The 22642-nt window shown below is 38.0% G+C and overlaps 1 protein-coding gene across 1 annotated transcript in view; it reads right to left on the bottom strand.

The window, feature by feature from the left end:
* The window catches only part of smurf2 (SMAD specific E3 ubiquitin protein ligase 2), a 229678-nt gene that overhangs the window by 85303 nt on the left and 121733 nt on the right, over positions 1–22642 (bottom strand). Inside the window, exons 3-4 of the mRNA XM_059948311.1 lie at positions 19628–19666; positions 16465–16573 (exon numbers count right to left, since the gene is read on the bottom strand). Of these exons, the coding sequence (XP_059804294.1) occupies positions 16465–16573; positions 19628–19666 (148 nt within the window). The remainder of the gene's footprint in view (positions 1–16464; positions 16574–19627; positions 19667–22642) is intronic.

The following is a 22642-nucleotide window of genomic DNA, read 5'->3' as shown; positions in this document are numbered from 1 at the left end:
ACAGTATAAAAGGACTGCTATGAACAATCACATAAATTTATTTTTTGTTTAACAATTTCTGCCCTAGCCTGAGCTCAGCTATATTTTCTTCCAATGGCCAAAAGGCCTTACTTTCCTGGTGCCAACACAGTGAATGCTAACTATTCAACAGTAGGCAGGATCAAACCCAATTTTAATTCTACACCATCCTCAGCTGATACAAGTCACAGGATGTCATTGGATAGCTGTCAGAAGCAGAGATCTGAATGATTTTCCTCTTTGCATCACAAGCATAGAGGACAATTGCTACATTATCCAAGATCAACTAACAGCAGAAAATAAATCAGATTTGGATCCTTTCCTCACTACTTTAGATTCTGATTCAATTTTTAGACAAGCCAGAGCTCCCAACCTGTGTAATTAATTTATTTACCTAGTTTGCCTGAATAGCCAGGAAACTTCAATCATATCCCCTTTGACCTTCCAAACTAGAAAAAAAAGTTAAGATTTTTTAAAAACTATAATTCACAATACCGTATCAAGTCCTCACATGGAACATTTATAGAATTGTATGGCGATATTGTGGAGATGGAAGTGATTCAGCTCATTATGCTGGTGCTGACTCTCAACAAACTTTCATTTAGCTGCATTCCCTTGTCCTTTGATCAGAGCTTTTAAAAACTATTTCTTTTAAATGTTTATCAAATTCCATTTTGAAAATTATATTAAAATTACATTTGCAGTTAATTATTTACAGGTTGACCAACACTTCAATTTTTCTGCATAATTGAATCCAATCCAGAAATGAGTTGGAATGATTTATTTTCCCCAGAAGCAATTTAAGTGAATAAAGCCTAAACAGTTGACAGTAGTTATGTAAATCTTAAAATAAGACTACATTCATCAATAACATTCTGCATTATCCATACAATACATACAATCTGTGTATGCATACATTATAGATACGTAGAAATAGGCACATCTCAGCAGTAAGTCCACAGAACTGGAAAAGAACTTCCAAGCTTCAAGTCAGCTTCCCACCCTCCTTCAATTTTGCATGCAATGAGCAAGATTAAACTTATCCTAATACCATAAAAAGTCATTTATTTCTACAATTCTGATCATGTATTCCTTATACATGTAAATTTATACGGCCAATAAAGTTGATGCTACTACTGGCACTCATCCGTTATCTTGCAAGAAAATGCTATATACATCAGAATTCTTGTTTATAGGTAGCCAAGAATATACATGTTGCGTATACTTTCACTTCCTAGAATGTGTAGATAACAAAAATCCATTCTAATAACAAATCAAAAGCAGAATCTTATGTTTTATGTAGCATTTTCAAAAGTTATACAACATATGCAATATTTTTGTTCAATTCCTTTCATCATTCCTGTCCTGGAGAAAGTGGTATCTGTTCATTGTTAATATTGCCATTGTAGCAGAAGCTACACAGCATTATCATTTTTTTATATTCTATAACTAGTGGAACTAGATAAAAATACAGAGAAATATATCTCCCTTTCTAAAGTTGCAAATTAGCAAGACAAACTTCCAGCAATTGAAAGATTACAGCAGTGTTTTACTCTTCTGTAACAAATTTAAAGAAATTTGTCCTCCAAGAAACATCAGCCAACTTTGGAAACTATGCTTTCAGGTTCACTTAGCTTTCATTAACTTTTACAATGAAAAAGTATAGACTGTAGAGTATAAAGGTAGGGATATTTACAGGTTTCTATTCCATTTAAAAATAGATTATGATACTACAAGTTGCCGACATCTTTTACAATTTCTAATATTAAATTACCAAAACAATTATGCTAAGGTGGGCTGCTATGAACTTTCTCTTCTCAGCTGACCATTGTCCAATACGTAGATCTGAGCCTCAACTCAAAAATGGCAGGTTTTGGGCAACCACCAATGGCTTCAGGGTTAGTGGGGAGAAACTTGGAAAAGGTTTCCTGATTTCAGTGACCAATGGTGCAAAATGAATATGATCAGAGAAAGGATGAAGTAGAAATCCAGGCTCTTCCTGATTGCTGTTTTTTGTAAGGCTGAATTACCCATGGATACTTCTCTTTCTAAGCTCCAAAATGATGAATACTTGTGAGGGGTACATAATGATTCTTGTAGCCATGGAAAATTCAAGTTGTATACTTTATAAATTTAGTCTCCAGTGTTTGGCTTGGCAATGGATGTTTCTGAATATGAAGTCGGGCTACATGCCACTGGTAAGAGAGAAAGATCCATCAATGGAAAGCCAGGTTTTTGCAAAAACCAGAATCCCAAGAAAGATGATAAATAGAGTAGTTTGTTCGTGACAGAAAAAAAAACTTTGACAGCAGGGGATGACAGGGAAGGATGCCAGGCATTTTGGGTGTCTTGCGGAAGATAAAAAGGAATAGTCACAGGAGTGTGGATTGACAGGACTACCATAGTGGAACATGATAGGCAGTTAAATCACGAGACAGGAAAGGCAAGATCAATAGGCCAGCTGTTGAGTGCATACAAAGATAGACATACCAATTAATTATTATTGGTTGCTGAGAGAAACAAGGAGAAAATGTAATCAAGAGAAATATCACTGGGAATTTGCTCTACAGGTGGGTTGAAAGCTAGAAGGTCACATGGGATTCTTAGTCGCAGAGGATTGGGATGAAAGATAGACAGATTTGATTTCTAAATTTCTAGGTAATGGATATCATCGTATTGAAATGTTGGCCATTTCTGTCTTCTTAGATGTTGGTTCACCTGCTGATTACTTCCAGGATTTTCTATAAAAAAAAATGTCTTGTTTATTTATGCCATAGGTTAGTTCTATTACTTATTTTTGGGGAAAAACCGCTACTTAAATGTTATAATCTGAATAGCTATATTTATACAAATACAAGATTGTGAACTGTTCATTATCAAAGGAGAACTATTTATTTTCACAAAATGTAGTATCTAATCAACATAAACAATCAAGACACTAACTTGTTATATCATCCTCAACAGGATCCTTTTAAACCAGCTCCTCTCAACAGCCAAGGCATTGCTCCCCAAATCATTGTGGATTCCATCTATCTGGAAGTACAGTAGACAAGCCATTTACGAGTCAACATCTCCAAGATAAGAGATGAGGAGGAGCACCAATGAGCGAGCTTCTTATGACTCACCAAGACCTTTGTCTCCTTCCATCAGGAAGGACTGTGGAGCACTTTCCTCACATTCCAGGTAATGTCATGCTTACTTTATCATGGCATGCAAGCAATTAGCCTAATCAATTAACTTAGAACAGAACCAATCTCAGCAAAATCTGGCATGAAGCAAGGCTGCATCATTACCCCAACAGATTTTTCAGTTTCTCTCACCACAGTGCTACATCTCACCTTCAACAAACTTCCCAGGGACTACTGTTCAACATACAGAGATGACACTCCAGGACCTAGGTCATCCAAGCAGAAACATACAAATAGTTCTTGCATTTTCAGGAACTCAGAGGCCAAAATCTCATCTGTGTAACACTGCCATCTCACAGTAAAAGACAAGATCCTGGGCCACTTATATTTCAGGAGCCGCCTCTTCATGAAGGCAAACATCAATAATGAACACAAGAGATTCTGTAAATGCTGGAAATCCAAATTAACTCAAAATGACACAGGAACTCTGTATCCATGGAGAGGAATAAAGAGTCAATGTTTCAGACAGAGACCCTTCATCAGGGCTATATTCAATAATGAAATTCACTGGTGCCTTTAGTGTGCCAGCAAAGACTTTGATTGTTAGGGGTAAAGTGTATTAAAAGTTCATAGTCCATTGAACAGCAGTAATTATTGCTCTCATGTATGGTTCTAAGCTCTGCACTGCCTGATAGAGGGATCTCAGAGTACTGGAAGGATGCCACGAATGTCATCACTACAAAACTCTCCAAATTCGCGAGGATCAAACTAGCATCGGTCTCCTCTCCCAGAGCCAAGGGCTGGTTATTCACTCAACTCCTCTGGGCAGGGCACATCACTTACTAATCCAGCACTAGATTCTCAAAATAGACATTTTCTTCCAAGCTCTGTCATAGGAAGGGATTACCAGGAGGATAGAGGAGAAATTTCAAGGATATGACCAAATCCACCTTGGAAAAATTGTGATTTGGCAATCACTATCGCAAGGCCAATCCAGATCATTTAGAGACATTAGAATCCTTGGCTCTGGAGTAGTAAGCAATTCTGTGCAAATGATGAGAGAAGAGCAACAAACTACTCATGCACCTGCCCTGTCAGGCACCTCCTACCCCAGCCGTAGAAGTCTGGTTTCCGCTCTGGCTTTATTGATCACCAACAGAAATCACGAAACCAGAGTGGAAGCGCGTCATCATCAATGCTGAGGGTAATTGTCAAGTCTAATAACACCAACACTGACTACAGGATAAGCTTTTAAATGCATAGCTAATTTGCAAAAAAGATTGCAGGAAAATAATACCTCAATTTCAATTAGTAATAACTGGAGTAATTTGCAAAATTCAGGAGGCAAATAATTTCTGAATGGAAAAAGACCTGTAACTACTGATATTTAATTTTTTTTCAAGACATTTCAACCATGTCAATAAATGAACACAAGAGATTCTGCAGATACTGGAAATCCAGAAAACACACATAATGCAGGAGGAACTCAGCAGGTCAGACAGCATCTACAGAGAGGAATAAACAGTTCACATTTTGAGTTGAAACCCCTCGTCAGGACCATCAATAAATGTCTATAGAAAGTGCAACCTTAGTAACAATGATACTTTGGTGCATAATTCTTTTTGCACCGCTATAGCTCAATGTCCCAGTTCAGGGATATGATGTCTCATGCAGGGTCAGATGATAGGATGGGTAGAAAGTGACAAAGAATAGAAACAAACCCTCTCCCACCACCACCAAGGTCTAAGTGACCAGACAACCCTGTCTACTGCAGAGGAGGCCTGACATTGACATTGTAAAATTTGTATGCTTTGGTAGTCTTGAAAACTTATTGGAAAGATGCTGACTATAAAGTAAAGCTGAGCTTATTTCTAAAAAAAACTGTTGCTCTTTCAGTGCCTTCTATTTTTAACAAGTTTGGCTCTACATGACAGTGCAAGAATTTGCTGCTGTAAATCACTTTAACCAGAATACGTGAGAAATTGATGTACACTGTCGAGAATAAAAGTTACACCTTAAAAAGTTACTACAATACATTGGTAGGAGTTAGAGATGGGCTGCAGCACATCCAAGCATAAAACTTTATTACAAACACCTGAGAATGTGTCTTGTTTTCAATCAAGTACAGTTGTATTTGTCAGATCTGTAGCAAATAAATTGGTGAAAAGAAATCTTGTTTTATGGCTCTGATTACTTTCTGGTTAAATATAGCCTAATTGGAATTAAGCATGCTTTGTCCTTTCATTCTTTGTACTGACACACCTAAACCTAACTAATGGAAGAGAACCTTCTTATCAAAGTGGATTTTCTCTATGCCAAATTAATTGCACAGGGAACACATAGGTAATACACTTGACGCCAAGACAGAATGCATCGAAACTGCCAACTTATTTTCCATTCAGCCAGCAGACAAAACAGAATTCCATCCATCAGTGTGGAATATTTGGACTGAAATATCAAAAAACTTTAAGAATACCATAAATAGAACATCAACATAACTATACTGTGATTCTAACGAATTTCACACAAAATTAATTATGAAATAAAAAGCGAGTCAGAGGGAGTGCAATTAAGCTATCACAATCTGGGATTTCAGAAGATAATTCAAAAGGAGTGGTTTAGGAAAAGAAAGAGTAATGAAAGAGGGAGAATAGGTGAGCAGTTGAAAAATAGCTGCCAAAGGGGTGACTGGACAAAAGGGTTCAGTTGGTGGAATGAAGTTTTCAATTCAGAGGAGGAGGTAGATACAGGACTACAGAAGTTGCTGTTCCATTCCGCACCTTGTGTCACATCAGGCAGCAACCTTGCCGTTTCTTTAGCATTTTTGTCTGTTTTTTTTTTACGAGGCCGAGTTGCTAGCTCAATGCTGATCCCAGCATGGCTGGAAAGCATGCAAGGAGCTGCCCGGCTTTGAACTTGGGACCACTCGCCTCGAAGTCTGATGCAGATGCCACTACACCACAGGCTGCCTAACTATAGAAGTTACCTAACCCTGAAATTAGTAGCATTAAGTAACTAAGCCATTAGGAAGTGGGAAAATCCAATGCAGAGTGATAAATAACAAAATGATAAGTCACAAAAAAATAACTGTGGAGATAATAAGGAGACTAGACTTATCCAAGGCTCCAGGAATTAAATGGTTTCCAGAGGGTATTAACATTAGTACTAAGGAAACAGTAATTGTTATAGTCAAAACACTTGATGAAGAAATTCCTGGAACTAAAAAGTTGCCAATTTTATTCAGGCCTTTGATACAAGAAAGTGAGAGCAAGAAAGATAAAGATACATAAAATAATTGAATTAGTGAGAAATTTACTTTTAGCTTATTTGGGAGTAAATTCTTGAACAACTGGATAGAAGTCAGAGAATACAGAACAAGTTTTTTTTAATGACCAAGTTATTTCAAGTCAAAGGTCACTATTAAAACATGAAATTTACTCTTATATCCACAGCTATTAAGTGGGATCCAAGAAAAGATGGGGGGGGGGGGGGAACAGAAGTAGTGAATAGAGTTGATATCTTTTGATTTAGTTGTAATTGCTTTTGGACAAGTGAGACAAAAAAGAATATACACGAGGAAATCTGCAGATGCTGGAAATTCAAACAACACACACAAAATGCTGGTGGAACACAGCAGGCCAGGCAGCATCTATAGGGAGAAGCACTGTCGACGTTTCAGGCCAAGACCCTTCGTCAGGACTAACTGAAAGGAAAGATAGTAAGAGATTTGAAAGTAGTGGGGGGAGGGGGAAGTGTGAAATGATAGGAGAAGACCGGAGGGGGTGGGATTAAGCTAAGAGCTGGAAAGGTGATTGGCGAAAGTGATACAGTGCTGGAGAAGGGAAAGGATCATGGGACGGGAGGTCTCAGGAGAAAGAAAAAAATATAGCCATTTTCTCCATGTGCTAGGATGTTCTCCAGCAAAGGTGAGGAAACCATGAGGCAGATCTTGAGCAACATTAGCAACATAGTGTACAGCAGTGCAGAATTAGGAGTTTGAAAGTCAGTAGTAAGTGACATGGGCAAAAAGTTTATTTCTGATGTGGAGGGCAAAACAATTGGTGAAAAGAAAAACCCATGAATATTACCATGTTATTTGTCTTCGAGGGCAAAGAAAGGAAAATGGCATAGTAAGAAGAGTAAACGGATGAAACAAAGAAAATTTTCAAGGAAAGCTGGAGATTAGATGAAGTGCTTGAAGAAAGTTGTATATTATGGGAGAAAATCAAGTTATCTTCGCCCACAGATTAAATATGCCAATTCAATAATCCACAAGATGGTAGTTGAAAATGTCTTTGTTGATTCTGGGCAGAAAATACAAAATGTGGTGAAAGATTCTGAGGGCTGTGCACATGAGAATGAGTAAACTGGAAGGAAATTAAATAGCTTAGGTAAGAGGAGTAAGCAGTACACCCAGTCAGTCAAGAACTTTTTATGAAAAATCAAATTTTTCAGCTATTTCAGGCATCAGATCTAAGAGTTTCTGTTCAGATACATTCAACTTGTTTACATCAAGACTAAGACACATTCTAAAGATAAGCCTCTGTAATTTTGTTGCGTAATACACAATAAAATACATATTAAAACACAATGGTGTTTCTATTAGCTGGTTCTGAAATGAAGCCAAAAGTCAATCTTAATCTTAAGGGAAAAATGTCATAAATAGTTTCAAGTTTTCATTTTATCAACATTAAGAGATTTTAAATAAAATATTTTCCACTAACCATGTTCCTTTAAACATGCATGATTCTCAGAATTACTCAATTCCATTTCTAAATTGGTGAAACTTGGAAATTCAGAAGCCAAGTTCTGTGTCGCCTTTGTGGAGCCTCTTCCTAAAGGTTACCGGAGGATAATGTCAGACCTCAAGGGAAATATACAATAGATGTCTCATGGAGGAAAAGGCTCACTATTAGGGTGTGTGATGCTTTCTTTTTGGAACTATTCCAGAAAGCTAACTATGAATATATAGGAAGGTTACTCCTTGTTAAGAGCAAATAGTCTTAAGAAAAGAACCTGTTAGAATAAATCATGAGAACAAGGAAAATCAGGGTTGGACACCCGGCAAGCTCTGAATTCCTTGGTTACTTTTAGTACCAGACAGAAATGTCTCAAATAAATTCCTTGTATGTAAGGTAAGGTACGAGTCATAGAAATCACTGCAGAATAAACTAAACATCGATAAACTGCTCAGTATAATCTGCATTTTGTGTGTTCTATCTTGCTGATTATGACTTGGTTGAGCTTAACTACAAATACTTACTGAAATAATTAGTTTTCAAACAAGTCAAAAGGTCTTTATGCTGAAACTACAAAATATTTATGGCTTTTTCTGCATTAACTCCTTCCATATTTCATTTTGCCTATCATCACCACCTTTAATCACGGATATGCTTTCACTTCTCATTTGCTACTGTTCACTACCCTCTCATCAACAATTTTCCTCCCTCAAAATTGGCGAGAGCCACAAGTGAACTCCCACGAGAAGATATGCTTCTCTTGCAACCAAGACCTATGTGCACAGATCTACAGGAGGAAATAACTGTCTTACACAACATAAACTGAGACTTAACCCTCCTCAAGTAAAGGTGTCAGACTGTCAATTATCTGCAATTTACTAAAATCTCTGATGTCTCTTGTTGGTCTAGTAAGTAACTGTAAAATTCATGCAAGGCCAAAGTTCAATACACATTCAGACAAAGTTAACTTATGTCAATCACTTTGCAACAAGAATCCTACACTGAATACTTTCTGCATTAGTGAGGAGGAAATTATGTTTATCTCCTGGTTTTGATCACAACCCCTCAACCTACAAAAATTCACATTATACATGAACAGGTATGAATGCAATAGGACAGTCTTGTGAACTACACATTCACATTAATGAAAATGCAATCTTGAGAAGTGTCAAAAGACCTTCTGTGCTGATTTAGTCATTACTGTACTAGAAAAGGAGCTGAAGAAGGGGATCAAGGGAAGACCAAAACTAGATATGTTCACATATCCTACAGAAAGATGGGTATATCTAAGAGCCATATGGGTTCTTACATGCATAAGGAGGAAATGTGTCTGGTTAAATGGCAAACTGTTCAATACAGGAATATGTTTAAATGGGTGAAGAAAGAGAGTTAAGATGGAGAGGGCCTGACAGGACTGCCTTGCGGGGAATGGCTTGAAAAACGATAAGAGGCATCTGTCAATAATCAACAACCTGGCACCTGAAAACTGAAAAGTGTTAAAGTGGCAGAACATGTCAGATCTGTGATAAGAGGTAAACCTTTCGAATGGTGGGAGAGTTTTGTTGGGAAGAATGACAACAGGAGAATGCAGAGTCAATATAAGAATAAACAAGTTCTATGGAATAGAAATAATGATTCTACAAGGCCAGTCCTCTTCCTTGACATTCAGGAGTTAGTAGAAATAGCTGTGGATGGTTGGGGAATTAAGAGTTGGAACTCCAATTCCTTTCCATTCTTATAACATTTCTATTTGGACAATCCAATGCATTAATTTCAGAAACATGCCTAACCATTTAAAACTCAAGTCACCAGGGCAACATTTTCTTCAACACTACTGAGAGTTTAGCATGCACTGGAAAATATTCATCTTTAGTATAAGAGTCAGCTAAAAGTATTGAGAAAAATAGCTGTTTTGAAAAGACAATATATTATAAAATGTTACCATTTGAATGTAATACCAACTAAGAAATAACTGTTTCTGTATATTCCCTTTGAGCTGGGCAGATTTCAAATTCTACCCAGCTTGCTTGAGTGAACTTGGCCTTTTCTCCTGGGAGAGACAGAGGATGAGAGGTGACCTGTAATCCGGTTCCTTCGATAATCCAGCACTGATTTCAAATTTTCCACGCAACTGTAATTTCAAATTTCCCGGGCCACCGCACCAATCTGCTGCACATTGTTTTGGTTGTGCTAGATCTGTTCACGTGTTGGCACGCTCTTGTAAGCACAGACAGGTGATTCCTGCTTGTTTTCCTGCATATCATTTGCGTGAGGCACGGCCGCCCGGCACCCGCCCGTCTCATCCACCAGAGGCGGGGGAGCTGGCACGTGCTGGGTCGGTCCGCCTTCTCACCCACCTGCCAGCAGTCGTGCACTGCCCTCCGGCATCACCTGGCCAGCGCTCCGTTCTCCTCTGCCTATGACCTTATACGAGATGTGGCGGCCTGCCAAATTTAAGCATATTACTAAGCAAAGGAAAAGAAACTAACGAGGATTCCCTCAGTAACTGCGAGTGAAGAGGGAAGAGCCCAATGCCAAACCCCCGGCCGCCAGGCAGTCGCGTGAAACGTGGCATATAGAAGACCTCCTTTCAATAACTTCTGCTTCTGCTCACCCAGATGTGCTGCCACCAACATCAACAGTTTTTAAAGAAACTGTTGTGTCAATTTCAGCACCAGTTCCTGATGCTTCACTCATTTTTCAAGATGAAGATGTTGATGATCCTGACAACCCCACACTGGCAGACATGTAACTTTGCCTGAAGGTATATTAAACGTCTCACTTTAGAAACAGAAGTGCTCAACTGTTCTGTATAAGTTAATTCCTATACATTTACCTGTACCCTTTTATTTATCTGTGCCTGTACAGTATATTATTTTATTAAAATTTCACTCGCTACTCACTTAATATTTCTGTTTCATTATTATCTAACTTGTACTGATTTACACATTTTAAAGGTATGATGAGGTGGTCAGCGATTGCTTAATGCGATCCTTCTGTAATTCAGCATTTTCATTAATCCGGCACTCCTCAGACCCCAATGGTGCTGGATTATAGAAAGTCGACCTGTATAACCATCCTAAATAATATGTGCGATGTTGCTTCATATTGTATAAATGTGAAGAATAAAATAGTGATGTTCAATTTTACAGGAAGCTAATTTACTGATAGTCATCAATATCTTGATTAGGGATGGGCAGAATTTGTATTTGCATAAGACATAGGAGCAGAATTAGGCCATTTGGCCTATTAAGTATACTCTGCCATTCAATCATGGCTGATCCCATCTTCCCTCCTCAGCCCCACTACCTGGCCTTCTCCCTGTAATTTTTTGATGCTGTGGCCAATCAAGAACCTATCAATCTCTGCCTTAAATACAACAGGCCATCACAGCTGCCTGTTGTAACAAATTCACCACCCTCTGGCAAAAGAAATTTCTCTGAATCTGTTTTAAATGAACACCCCTCTATCCTGAGGCTGTACCCTTTTGTCCTAGACTCCCCCCACCATGGGAAACATCCTTTCCACATCTACTCTGTCTAGGTCTTCCAACATTTGAAAGATTTCAATGAGATTCCCCCCCCCCCCCCACCGCAACTCCTCATCCTTCTAAATTACAGCAAGTACAGACCCAGAGCTATCAAACATTCCTTCTATGATAACCTTTTCATTCCTGGGATCATCCTTGTGAACCTTCTCTGAACCCTCTCCAATGCCATCACATCTTTTCTTAGATAAGGAGCCAAAAAATGTTCACAATACTCACAGTGAAGTTTCACCAGTGCTTTATAAAGCCTCAGCATTACATCTCTGCTCTTATATTCTAGACCTTTTGAAATAAATGCTAACATTACATTTGCCTTCCTCAGCATTGATTCAATCTGCAAGTTAACCTTCAGGGTGTTCTGCACAAGCACTCCCAAGGCCCTTGGCATCTCAGATTTTTGGATTTTCTCCCCATTTAGAACACAGTCTGCACATTTGTTTCTTCTAAAGTGCATGACTATGCATTTTCCAGTATTGTATTTCATTTATCACTTCCTGTAATACCATGGGCTCTTAACTTGGTAAGCAGCCTTATGTGTGCCACGTTGTTAAAGGCCTTCTGAAAGCCCAAATATACAACATCCACTTTGTCTCCTTTATCTATCCTACTTGTAATCTCAAAGAATTCCAATACTTTCTCTAATCAGCATAGTAAACAAACAAACAGAGGCAGTAACCTAATACCAACAACCAGCAGCATTCAAGTTCCACATCATTCTCAATATTTACAATATTTCTTTTGGTTACCTTGTATCTTATACTTGAAAAAATCATAAAAAGAAAAATATCAGACAGTATATCAACCACTTCAATTACTTGGCATGTGAAAATTGACTGTTTGCTCTATTTGATTCTATAGGTGAGTGTCTGACCTACTGTAGGAAATGACAAATTACACCCTATTAAATAATATACCCAACCTGCAAATGAAACAGACACCATCTAACAAGCAAGTCTGTAACCAAATGATATTGATCACGAGCCACAATTTACAGGAAACTATAAACATGTACGTCTTATTTTCAGAAATAGGACATTTATTGCTTAAATTTATTCCTTCATTCCTAATGGATAATACAAATGAAAAGACCAATTGTGTTAGTACACTGATAACTTTTTGCAATGCTGGGCTTCTAGTTTACTGGTTTTATATTATAACTATAGCCATGTACAATTATGCATTCGTGTCTGCATTTAATTTTGGAGAAAACCACAGCGAAATATGTACAACTATCTGCTTTTACCAGTAACATTCTGCAGGCATATCAGTCTTGATCTGTTTTAATCTTGAAAAAGCAATCAAATGAACAAGCTGGCACTTTACCAGTGAGACACCATCTGTCATCCAAAGCATGTAAGCTATTTCCTGTTACACTGCATGTATCATAGGCCAGTCACAGTCTGATTATGGTAGTCTACAGAGTTTTCCAGGGACTAACACACACAAAATGCAGCACATTGTTTACACAAATCCACAGTATCATTCCTATTCTATTATTACTGTTAGATCAGGAATGCTATTTTTTCTAAAACAGTATGTTTGATTATTTTACATTGCACTTAAAAGCAATATTGCTCAATGATAGCTTCTCCGGTAGATTCAGTACTTGGTGAAAAAGTCGATTCATAATTTGGTCATGGCAAGGACAAATTCTTCGTGAAGGAAGTAAAATATTTCTGCAGTGGAAATAGTATACATCAAAATTCTGGTATCCAACTGTTCAGAAATCCTGATAGTTCTGCATTTGGCTCACCAGGTGATGTTTGCTGATGTTTCTCCCCAGTTCCCTTGCTCCACTTCCAGTTATATGGCTCCTAGTTTCCAGACTTCTTTTCAAACCATCTGGGTATACTTCTCTTGCAACTTGTCAAGGCCTTGTTGCCTGTGTTCCCTATACAGGGTTCACTGGAACATTCATTATACTACTGTGTAACATCTTCAAAGGCAAATTAAAAGGGCTTGAAGATTTTAAATACCTAACATCTAACAGTCCAGAGAATCTGCTACTCTGGCACAAAAATTCTGAAGTGTCAGATTAACGGAGATAGGTATATGCCCCAGCTACAGAGATAAAGAATTTAATTGGAAAAATTAGAACTGAAGATTGACTATGTATAATGCAAGTGTGCTGCCTTCTGGAATATCTGCAAAGCTTCTTGTATTACACGTCGTAGATCTAGGAAGTACTGACCCAAGTGATCATGGAGAATAACTGCAATTCACTTTTCCCATAGTGGTACAGCAGTCATCGCGCACCAATAGTGATGGAAATGGAATGTTTAGCAGATGGATGCAATACACTCCAAATGCTGTCAATATGCTTGAGTGTTGTAAATTGTGGAAGGGCTTAAGAAAGCAGGGAGGCAAAACTTCACCAGAGGAAACCAAGGCTCTGGCCTGCTCTTGTAAGAATTAATTTTGTGATGGATCCAGTTATAACCATGTAACAATTACAGCACAGAAACAAGCTATCTCGGTCCTTCTAGTCTGTGCCAAACTCTTACTCTCACCTAGTCCCACCGACCTGTACTCAGCCCATCACCCTCCATTCCTTTTCTGCCCATATACTTATCCAATTTTTTTTGTTTTAAATGACAATATTGAACCTGCCTCTACCACTTCCACACAGCTACCACTCTCTGAGTAAAGAAGTTCCCCCTCATGTTACCTCTAAACTTTTTGCCCCTTAACTCTCAACTCATGTCCTCTTGTTTGAATCTCCCCTACTCTCAATGGAAAAAGCCTATCCATGTCAACTCTATCTATCCCCCTCATAATTTTAAATACCTCTTCTTCAATGCCCTACCATTTACCATGTATGTCCTGTTTGGATTATTCCTACCAACATGTAGCACCTCACACTTATCAGCATTAAACTCCATCTGCCATCTTTTAGCCCACTCTTCTAACTGGCCCAAATCTCTCTGCAAGCTTTGAAAACCTACTTCATTATCCACAACGCCACCTATCTAAGTATCATCTGCATACTTACTAATCCAATTTACCACCCCATCATCCAGATCATTAATGTATATGACAAACAACACTAGACCCAGTACAGACCACCAGTCACCGGTCTCCAACCTGACAAACAGTTATCCACCACTACTCTCTGGCATCTCCCATCCAGCCACTGTTGAATCCATTTTACTACTTCAATATTAATACCTAACGATTGAACCTTCCTAACTAACCTTCCATGTGGAACCTTACTGAAGTCCATATAGACAACTTTCACTGCTTTACCCTCATCAACTTTCCTCATAACCTCCTCAAAAAATTCAATATTTGTCAAACATGACCTTCCATGCACAAATCCATGTTGACTGTTCCTAATCAGACCCTGTCTATCCAGGTAATTATATATACCATCTCTAAGAATACTTTCCATGAATTTACCCACCACTGACGTCAAACTAACAGGCCTATAATTGTTAGGTTTACTCTTAGAACCCTTTTTAAACAATGGAACCACATGAGCAATACGCCAATCCTCCGGCACCATCCCTGTTTCTAATGACATTTGAAATATTTCTGTCAGAGCCCCTGCTATTTCTACACTAACTTCCCTCAAGGTCCTAGGGAATATCCTGTCAGGACCCAGAGACTTATCCACGTTTTATATTCTTTAAAAGTGCCAGTACTTCCTCTTCTTATGATGTGAATTGGGGGTGAGATCAATATAGATTTAATTTGATTACCATCTTTAAGGGCAGCTGACATTTCACTGAGATTCAGTACCAGGAATCTGGATCTTAATGACAAAGCAAGCATTTTTTTTATTACAAAAACTAAACCTTCTCTTGATGTTTTTACACTATTGCTTACCACAGTATTGGAGCTTCAGCTGTCATTTGGCAGGGGACAGCAAAACGTACGACAGAAATTGCAGGTTGAAACCTAAAATTTAATCAACCTGGTAACCTTGGATCACTGGGGGTGACTCTCTCCCCACTACTGATCCTGCAATTCTATCTTTGTTATTCAGAATCAGGTTTATTATCACCGCATGTGACGTGAAATTTGTTAACTAACAGCAGCATTTCAATGTAATAGATAATGTAGCAGAGAAAAAAATAATAAAATAAAAATAATAATAAATCAATTACGTATATTGAATAGATTTTAAAAAACATGCAAAAACAGAAATACTGTATGTTTAAAAAGTGAGGTAGTGTCCAAAGATTCATCGTCCATTTAGGAATCAGATGGCAGAAAGGAAGAAGCTGTTCCTCAATCGCTGAGTGTGTGTCTTTGGGCTTCTGTACCTCCTACCTGATGGTAACAGTGTGAAAAGGGCATGCCCTGGGTGCTGGGGGTCCTTAATAATAGGCTCTGCCTTTCTGAGACACTGCTCCCTAAAGATGTCCTGGGGACTTTGTAGGCTAGTCCCCAAGATCGAGCTGACTATATTTACAACCTTCTGCAGCTTCTTTTGGTCCTGTGCAGTAGCCCCTCCATATCAGAGAGTAATGCAGCCTGTCAGAATGCTCCATGGTACAACTATAGAAGTTTTTGGGTTTCAAAGCTGTATCGTTTGCTTTGTGAATAAATTCAACAATCACATTTACAGCTTCATGCACTTATTTCAATAAAATCAAAATTCTACAGTTGTGAAGAAACTAAGCTAATCATGTATTTATAGGATATTTGCTTATTGTGATTTATTTTTATGATGAATCAATCACAGGTAACAACACTTCTCTCTACTTTACACACGTGTACTGAAGAATGTCAATAAACATTCTTGAATCTTGAAAATAATTATCTTCAGTTATGATTTGTACTACACACACACACACAATGTCATCCAAGAACTGTTGGGTAGATATTTAAATTGTCTGATTCTTGGATGCTTGTCAGCAGGTAGAATAAGAACTCACTAGTCAAACCACAAAGAAATATTAAATTTTTCTCTTTCCATAGAAAGCCATCCTACACAGTGTACTATATTTAAAACTTAAATCACATGTCTTCAAACAAACACTTTTTTGGTTGCAGGAATAATTTTTGAATTTAATCAGATACTCACAGATCATAATGCTGATTCCACTTTGGGTCTAGGGTGTTCTTTACTGTGTCTGTTGAATGACACTGGCCTGACCCGTCCACTACTATTTTCGCAAAGGGATCAGGTAGTCCTAGATGGAAACAAGATGCTATCATTGTTTTTTTCTTGTTACAATGTTATCTTCATTTCCTGATAGAAAGTGATTATTACAAAGTATAGAATTGTATTTATTCTTAGAAATAATAATGCTGCATAGAATTACACACCTTTCAATGAAAAACATTTTCTCAATACAAAAGGCACCAAGCTGTTCACATGACAGGGCACAGCACCAAATGAGTGTATTCACTTGTAATTTTGAAGCATATCTTTCTTCCAGCATTTGAGCCTTGACACAAATTCTTAACCTCTTCACTCTAAAGGTTATAATTGACAGATGTATGCCTCTTGCGCTTATTTCTTTGATTTCTGGTACAAGGAGTATTTTGCTTTTCAGCATTACATATTGCTGAATCAATCCATGGAGTCGATGGACAGAAATTTGATATCAATACTGCTGCACGTAGCTAATATGAAACAACTGAATAAGCAAACAAAATATCAAGACAATTATAGAGCACAGTCCTCTACCTGACAAAATAACAAAGGGAATCTGCAAAGAACAAGTTTTAATCTTGGTGAAGAACAAAATAACTCAACAGAATTGGACAAATCAAACAGGCCTTCAATCAGGCAGAAAATAGTTATTTTGTCCCTGATATATTGAACTGTTTTCTAAGATAAAATGAAATTTGCTAACTTAGCAGCAGCAGTTCAATGCATTACATAATATAGAAAAAAAGTAAATCAATTACATTATATGTATATTGAACAGATTAAAAGTTGTGCAAAAAAAAACAGAAAGCTGTTCCTGAATCACTGAGTGTGTGCCTTCAGACTTCTGTACCTCCTGCCTGATGGTAACAGTGAGAAAAAGGCATGCTCTGAGTGCTGGAGGTCCTTAATAATGGACGCTACCTTTCTTGAAGATGTCCTAGGTACTTTTGTAAGCTAGTACCCAAGATGGTGCCAACTAAATATACAACCCTCTGCAGCTTCTTTTGGTCTTCTGTAGTAGCCCCCACCCTCCATACCAGACAGTGATGCACCGCGAATATTCTGCATCATAACATTTGTATGTCCACCTGACCCCACCTCAGTGGAAGTATAATTGAGTTAGGCTCCTTTAAGTTTGATGTAGGAAAATAAAGGGGGAGGAAGAAATAATAAACTAAAATTTGCTGAGAATTAGTGCTCCGATAACCAATAGCAATACCCGAATTGAAGTAGCTTTGATAGAATCTGTTTTGGAACCTGTACGTTTCTGGCAAGTCCACATAAAACCCTCAACTTCCCCCTGAGAAAGTGGCAGCAGGCTATATAAAAAGCTATATATCGAGTGCTAGTAAATGGGCTCAGAATAAAAGGTTACTTTATGGTCAGTGTGGATATGAAAGGCTAAAGGACTTGTTCCGGTATTGCTTTACTACGCTAATAACTTCTACCAATAATAATTAAACTTTTCACATTATTTCTCATTCCAAATCATGTCAATACAACGTATGATGGAAAAGACCAAGACAATCTTTTTCAACCAAATATTAGCACATCAAGTCATTCAAACCTTTCTTGCAATTAATTTTTCCAAAATACATTAAAGGTCCATAAGCTCAGGGCTGAAATTTTGAACCCATGTCCATTTTCATCATAGGTGGTAACAGTGACAAGAGTGGTCATTAAAAATAGTGTAAAATGGGTCAAACTGATCTGACAAATGAGTAACTGGTGAAACAACGAAGATTCAATCCACTAAAGAAACCAATTCCAGGGCCACTAATTGCTTTGTTGAGATGCATATCCGCCAGGAGGACTAAGACCTTAATTCAGTCCTTGGTTTGAACTAAAAGGGGCTTGCTTTGCTGTTGTTTTTATTTTGTCGCTGTTGTTGTTGCTGCTTGTGTTGTCCTTCTCAAATTCGTGGTATCAGAATGTGTGGCAACACTTGCAGGCTAGCTCCAGCACATACTACACTTGGGTTGTTAACACAAATCGCGCATTACACTATATACTTCAAAGTACATGAGATAAATAAATCTGAATCTAAAACACAGGATACTACCTGACAAATTAATGGTAGATCTGCCTACACTGTCCCTGGACTAGAGATAAACACACAGAGCAAAAGTTTAAGTAGACTCCTAATATAATTACGTGTATGAACTGTGAGCAAGGAAGGTATGGGTTCTTGGATACATAGCCCTCAAATCAAAACCCAGTCAGCTTTCATTATTGAAGTTCATATGTAAATATTGGCTAGGTTGTGCAGCAGGAACTGCCAGCATCTTTGGAGTCACACCACTGGCTGAATAATCAGAAATTGCTTATGTTAAAGTAATAGTGGTGAAGGTGATGGTAAGGGACAGATAGTGCAAACAAGAGCAGGAAAGAAAAGAAAAAATTGAAACATGCAGCTCCACATATATTTCACAATGCAAGTACTGAATATTTCAGTGAATACAGTAAACCTTGGATAAGCTGCTGTCTAATTGTTCAGAAATCCTGATCTTTGACAATCAGGAAGTCTGGCTGAAACTGGAGCTGATGTCCAGAACACCAGGAGTTAAGAATGGGTTTAAGTTTGCATCCACAGCCCAGTCCAAAGGAAACTTTTATTTCTAACCCATTTAGATTCATTGGGTTCTCTGCAAGATTCCTTTAACTGCTGTGAAACTTACTACAATTAAATAGAATCTGTGCTTTAATCATATTAACATACAATAGTTCAGGAACTTTGCTAGTCTAGCAAGACTAATGACTAATGACAGCCAAATTATCGGAATTTTAATTGTGCTGTTCAGTGCTTCTAATATCATATCAGAACACAATCTGAAAATATCAATCTGTCTAAATACACTCTTGTAAATTTATGATGCCTTCACTCATACCTTAGCATGTAACCTACAATTACAGTAACACTGCACCATAAATTGAACAGATTTCTGACAATTATTTTAACTTAATTCTACTTATTAGAATGGTATGCAGAACATTTTAAAAGTACATTGTCCTAACTTTTTTAATAAAGAAGGTTGCTAATATTATTGCTAAGGCAGCATGTCTGATGTTAACTAGCTAGAATACTTACTGAAGAAGTCTTTCTTCACCAAATTCTTCGCACATAACACTAGAAATACAAAAGAAAAGTATACTTAATTTTAGAAGAACTTCTATACCTTATTAAGGTATGAGTATTTTAATTACTAGTTTAAACAATGGAACTTACTAGATCAAACAAAAGTTACAAGTGCAATTATGAGGAATATCTAGAAGAATGTCCTCTTACAAATGTTACAGAAATGGATAAAAACTATGCACTAATTGTCAGTGCATTAGTAACAACTTGAATTTATTCAATGATAAATCATGATTAGATGAACATGCCAAACTACTGCAAAACCTAAGTACACTTCATATTTCTTATTGCTAATATCATAAACCTTCTTAAAATTTGCAACAACACTAAGGCATTCAGAAATTTTCTTTAAATACATCCATTCACTAAACCAAAAATCACAGCAAAAACACAGTTAATGTACAAAAATCTTTAAACTCAATGGCATCTGAAAGAATCAAATATCAAACATGATAAAAATCTATAGGGAGTACATAATGGGTATTGAGTGTTATAAATTTAAAAAATAACACTTAGAAATAACTATAGATAACACCAGGAAACAGTTCCAAATTATAGCTGCCATGACTCAAACATGTGTCTCCAAAACAGCATTTGATTTAAGATTCAAGATCATTTAATGTCATTTCCAGTATACGAGTGGAAAAAAATAATTGTTTCTCTGAATCCGATGCAGTGAAAACAAAACTAATGAGATACAGAACAGAATAATAATAATTCTGTGTGTGTGTATGTACACATATATACATACACACACACACACAAACATACAAGATAGCTTATATACATTGGTTAATTGTAAGTCTATAAAGTAATGCTAGGCGGAGGAGTGTCTGTACATAAGATGACTGACAGGCCATGATAAAGTAATGGTGGTTAGTGTGGTGGGGTGGGTTAGTAAGTGGAAGTGTTGATCAGCCTTCCGACTGATTTTGAGCCTGGGGGTCCTGGTGTGGATGCTTCGTAGCACTCCCTCATGGGAGTGCGTCAAACAGTCCATGAGCAAGGTAGGCAGGACTTTTCATGATAATACTGGCCCTTTTCCATCACTATTCTATATATACGTCTATGACAACAGATAGGTTGGTGCTGGTGATGCATTGGACAGTTTTAGGACCTTCCTGTTTGCTGTACTATTATTTGCCTTCCATGAAGAGATACAGCTTGTTAGGATGCTCTCTCCTGTGTATCGAAGTGAGATAGATTATCTGGTTGAATGGTGATGCAACAACAACCTTTCACTCAATGTCAGGAAGACCAAGGAATTGATTGTAGACTTTAGGAAAGAGAAGTTGAGGGAACACATACCAGTCCTCATCAAGGGGTCAGCAGTGGAAAGAGTGAGCAGTTTCAAGTTCCTGGGTGTCGACATCACTGAAAATTTACCCGGGGGCTCAACATATTGATACAGTTACAAAGAAGACATGACAGCTGCTATACTGTATTTCATTATGAGTTTGAGTTGTTTTGAGTTTGAGTATGCATGTCCGTAGTCCAGCTCTCTTCAGTCAGTAGGAGACATTGGTAAGCTTTCTTGATTGTGTAGAATGTATGCTGGGACCGTGATAAGTTAAACGGGATGTACATTCTCTGGAGTTTGAAACTGCTCATCGTTTCCACTGCTTATGCCACCGATGTAATGAGGGGTGTGAGTAGTGCACTGAAGTCAATAACCATCTCCTTTGTCTTGTTGACATTGAGGCTTGGCTCCAAGTTTCCAGCTCTTTCAGCTCTTCTCTGTAGGCCACCTCATCACTGTGCCATTGGTAAACTTGACGACATAATTAGTTGAGTGTTTGGCCATGCAGTCTGTGTGAGGAGAGTGTACGGCAATGGGCTCAGCACATATCCCTGGAAGGAACCCACGTTAAGAGCAATGGGGAGGGAGGAGCAGTTGTGCATCCCAACTGAGTTTTGTTGGCTAGGAAGTCCAACATACAGTGTACAGTGATGTAACTAGACCAAGGAGTTTGTTCACTAAGGTCTGTGGGACAATAGTGTTGAACGCCAAATTGAAATCCAAATGCATCATTCTGAATACAGATAGTCCCCGAGTTACGAACGTCTGACTTACATCAACTCGTAATTATGAACCGAGGAAGGAAAAAGCCATCCGCCATTTTAAGTTGTTGCCATTGACACTGTGTTGAGTGTTTAACTTTGTATTTAGCTTATATTTTTCTTAGAAAGATTCACCCTCACCCAACAACCCCCCCCCACCCCATTCTGGTCGGCGGTGGCACAGTGAGATCAGCGCCGGGCTCAAGTTCAATCCAGTGTCAGATTGCTCCCGTGCCAGGTTGTCGATCCAGTGACTCCCGTATCATCTGTGCCAGGTTGATGTTGAGCTCGAAACTCAACCTCGTAAAAAAAAACACTGCCACCACCAGTTTAAATTCCCACGCGGAATATTGTGAAGGATCAAATACCCAAACCCAGCACAGCCCCCATTTGTCCCATTTAGCCTGTCACAGTGCGGTGGTATTAGGACCCAGTGGACCTCGGGAGCCGCCAGCAGTGTTTCTGTTTCATTGACAGGAAGCAATTGCAATTGAAAATAAAGTGGAAATAATAAAGCGTTTGGAAAGAGGTGAAACACCATCAGTCATTGGAAAATCGTTAGGCTACAGTCAGTCAACGATCGGAACAATTTTAAAGGATAATGTGAGAATAATGGAGCACGTGAAAGGCTCTGCCCCTATGAAAGCTACAATTATTACTAAGCAATGCAGTGGTTTAATTATTGGAATATATATGTTTCTTAAGTGTTTTATATGCATAGAAAGGTAAAATATATTCTATATACTAAGACAAATTTTTGACTAATTGTCAATAAATAATACTGGATGTACTTGTTCTGACTTAGGTACAAATCCGACTTGAGAACGGACTCGGGAATAGAACTCGTACGTAACCCGGGGACTGCCTGTACATCAAAATAGCTCAGCATGGACCTGCAGTTCTCAA

Source organism: Hypanus sabinus, chromosome 23 (assembly GCF_030144855.1).
Source record: "Hypanus sabinus isolate sHypSab1 chromosome 23, sHypSab1.hap1, whole genome shotgun sequence".
NCBI lineage: Eukaryota > Metazoa > Chordata > Chondrichthyes > Myliobatiformes > Dasyatidae > Hypanus > Hypanus sabinus.
Note: the sequence above shows the minus strand (reverse complement) of the source record. Positions and strands in the feature narration are given on the sequence as shown.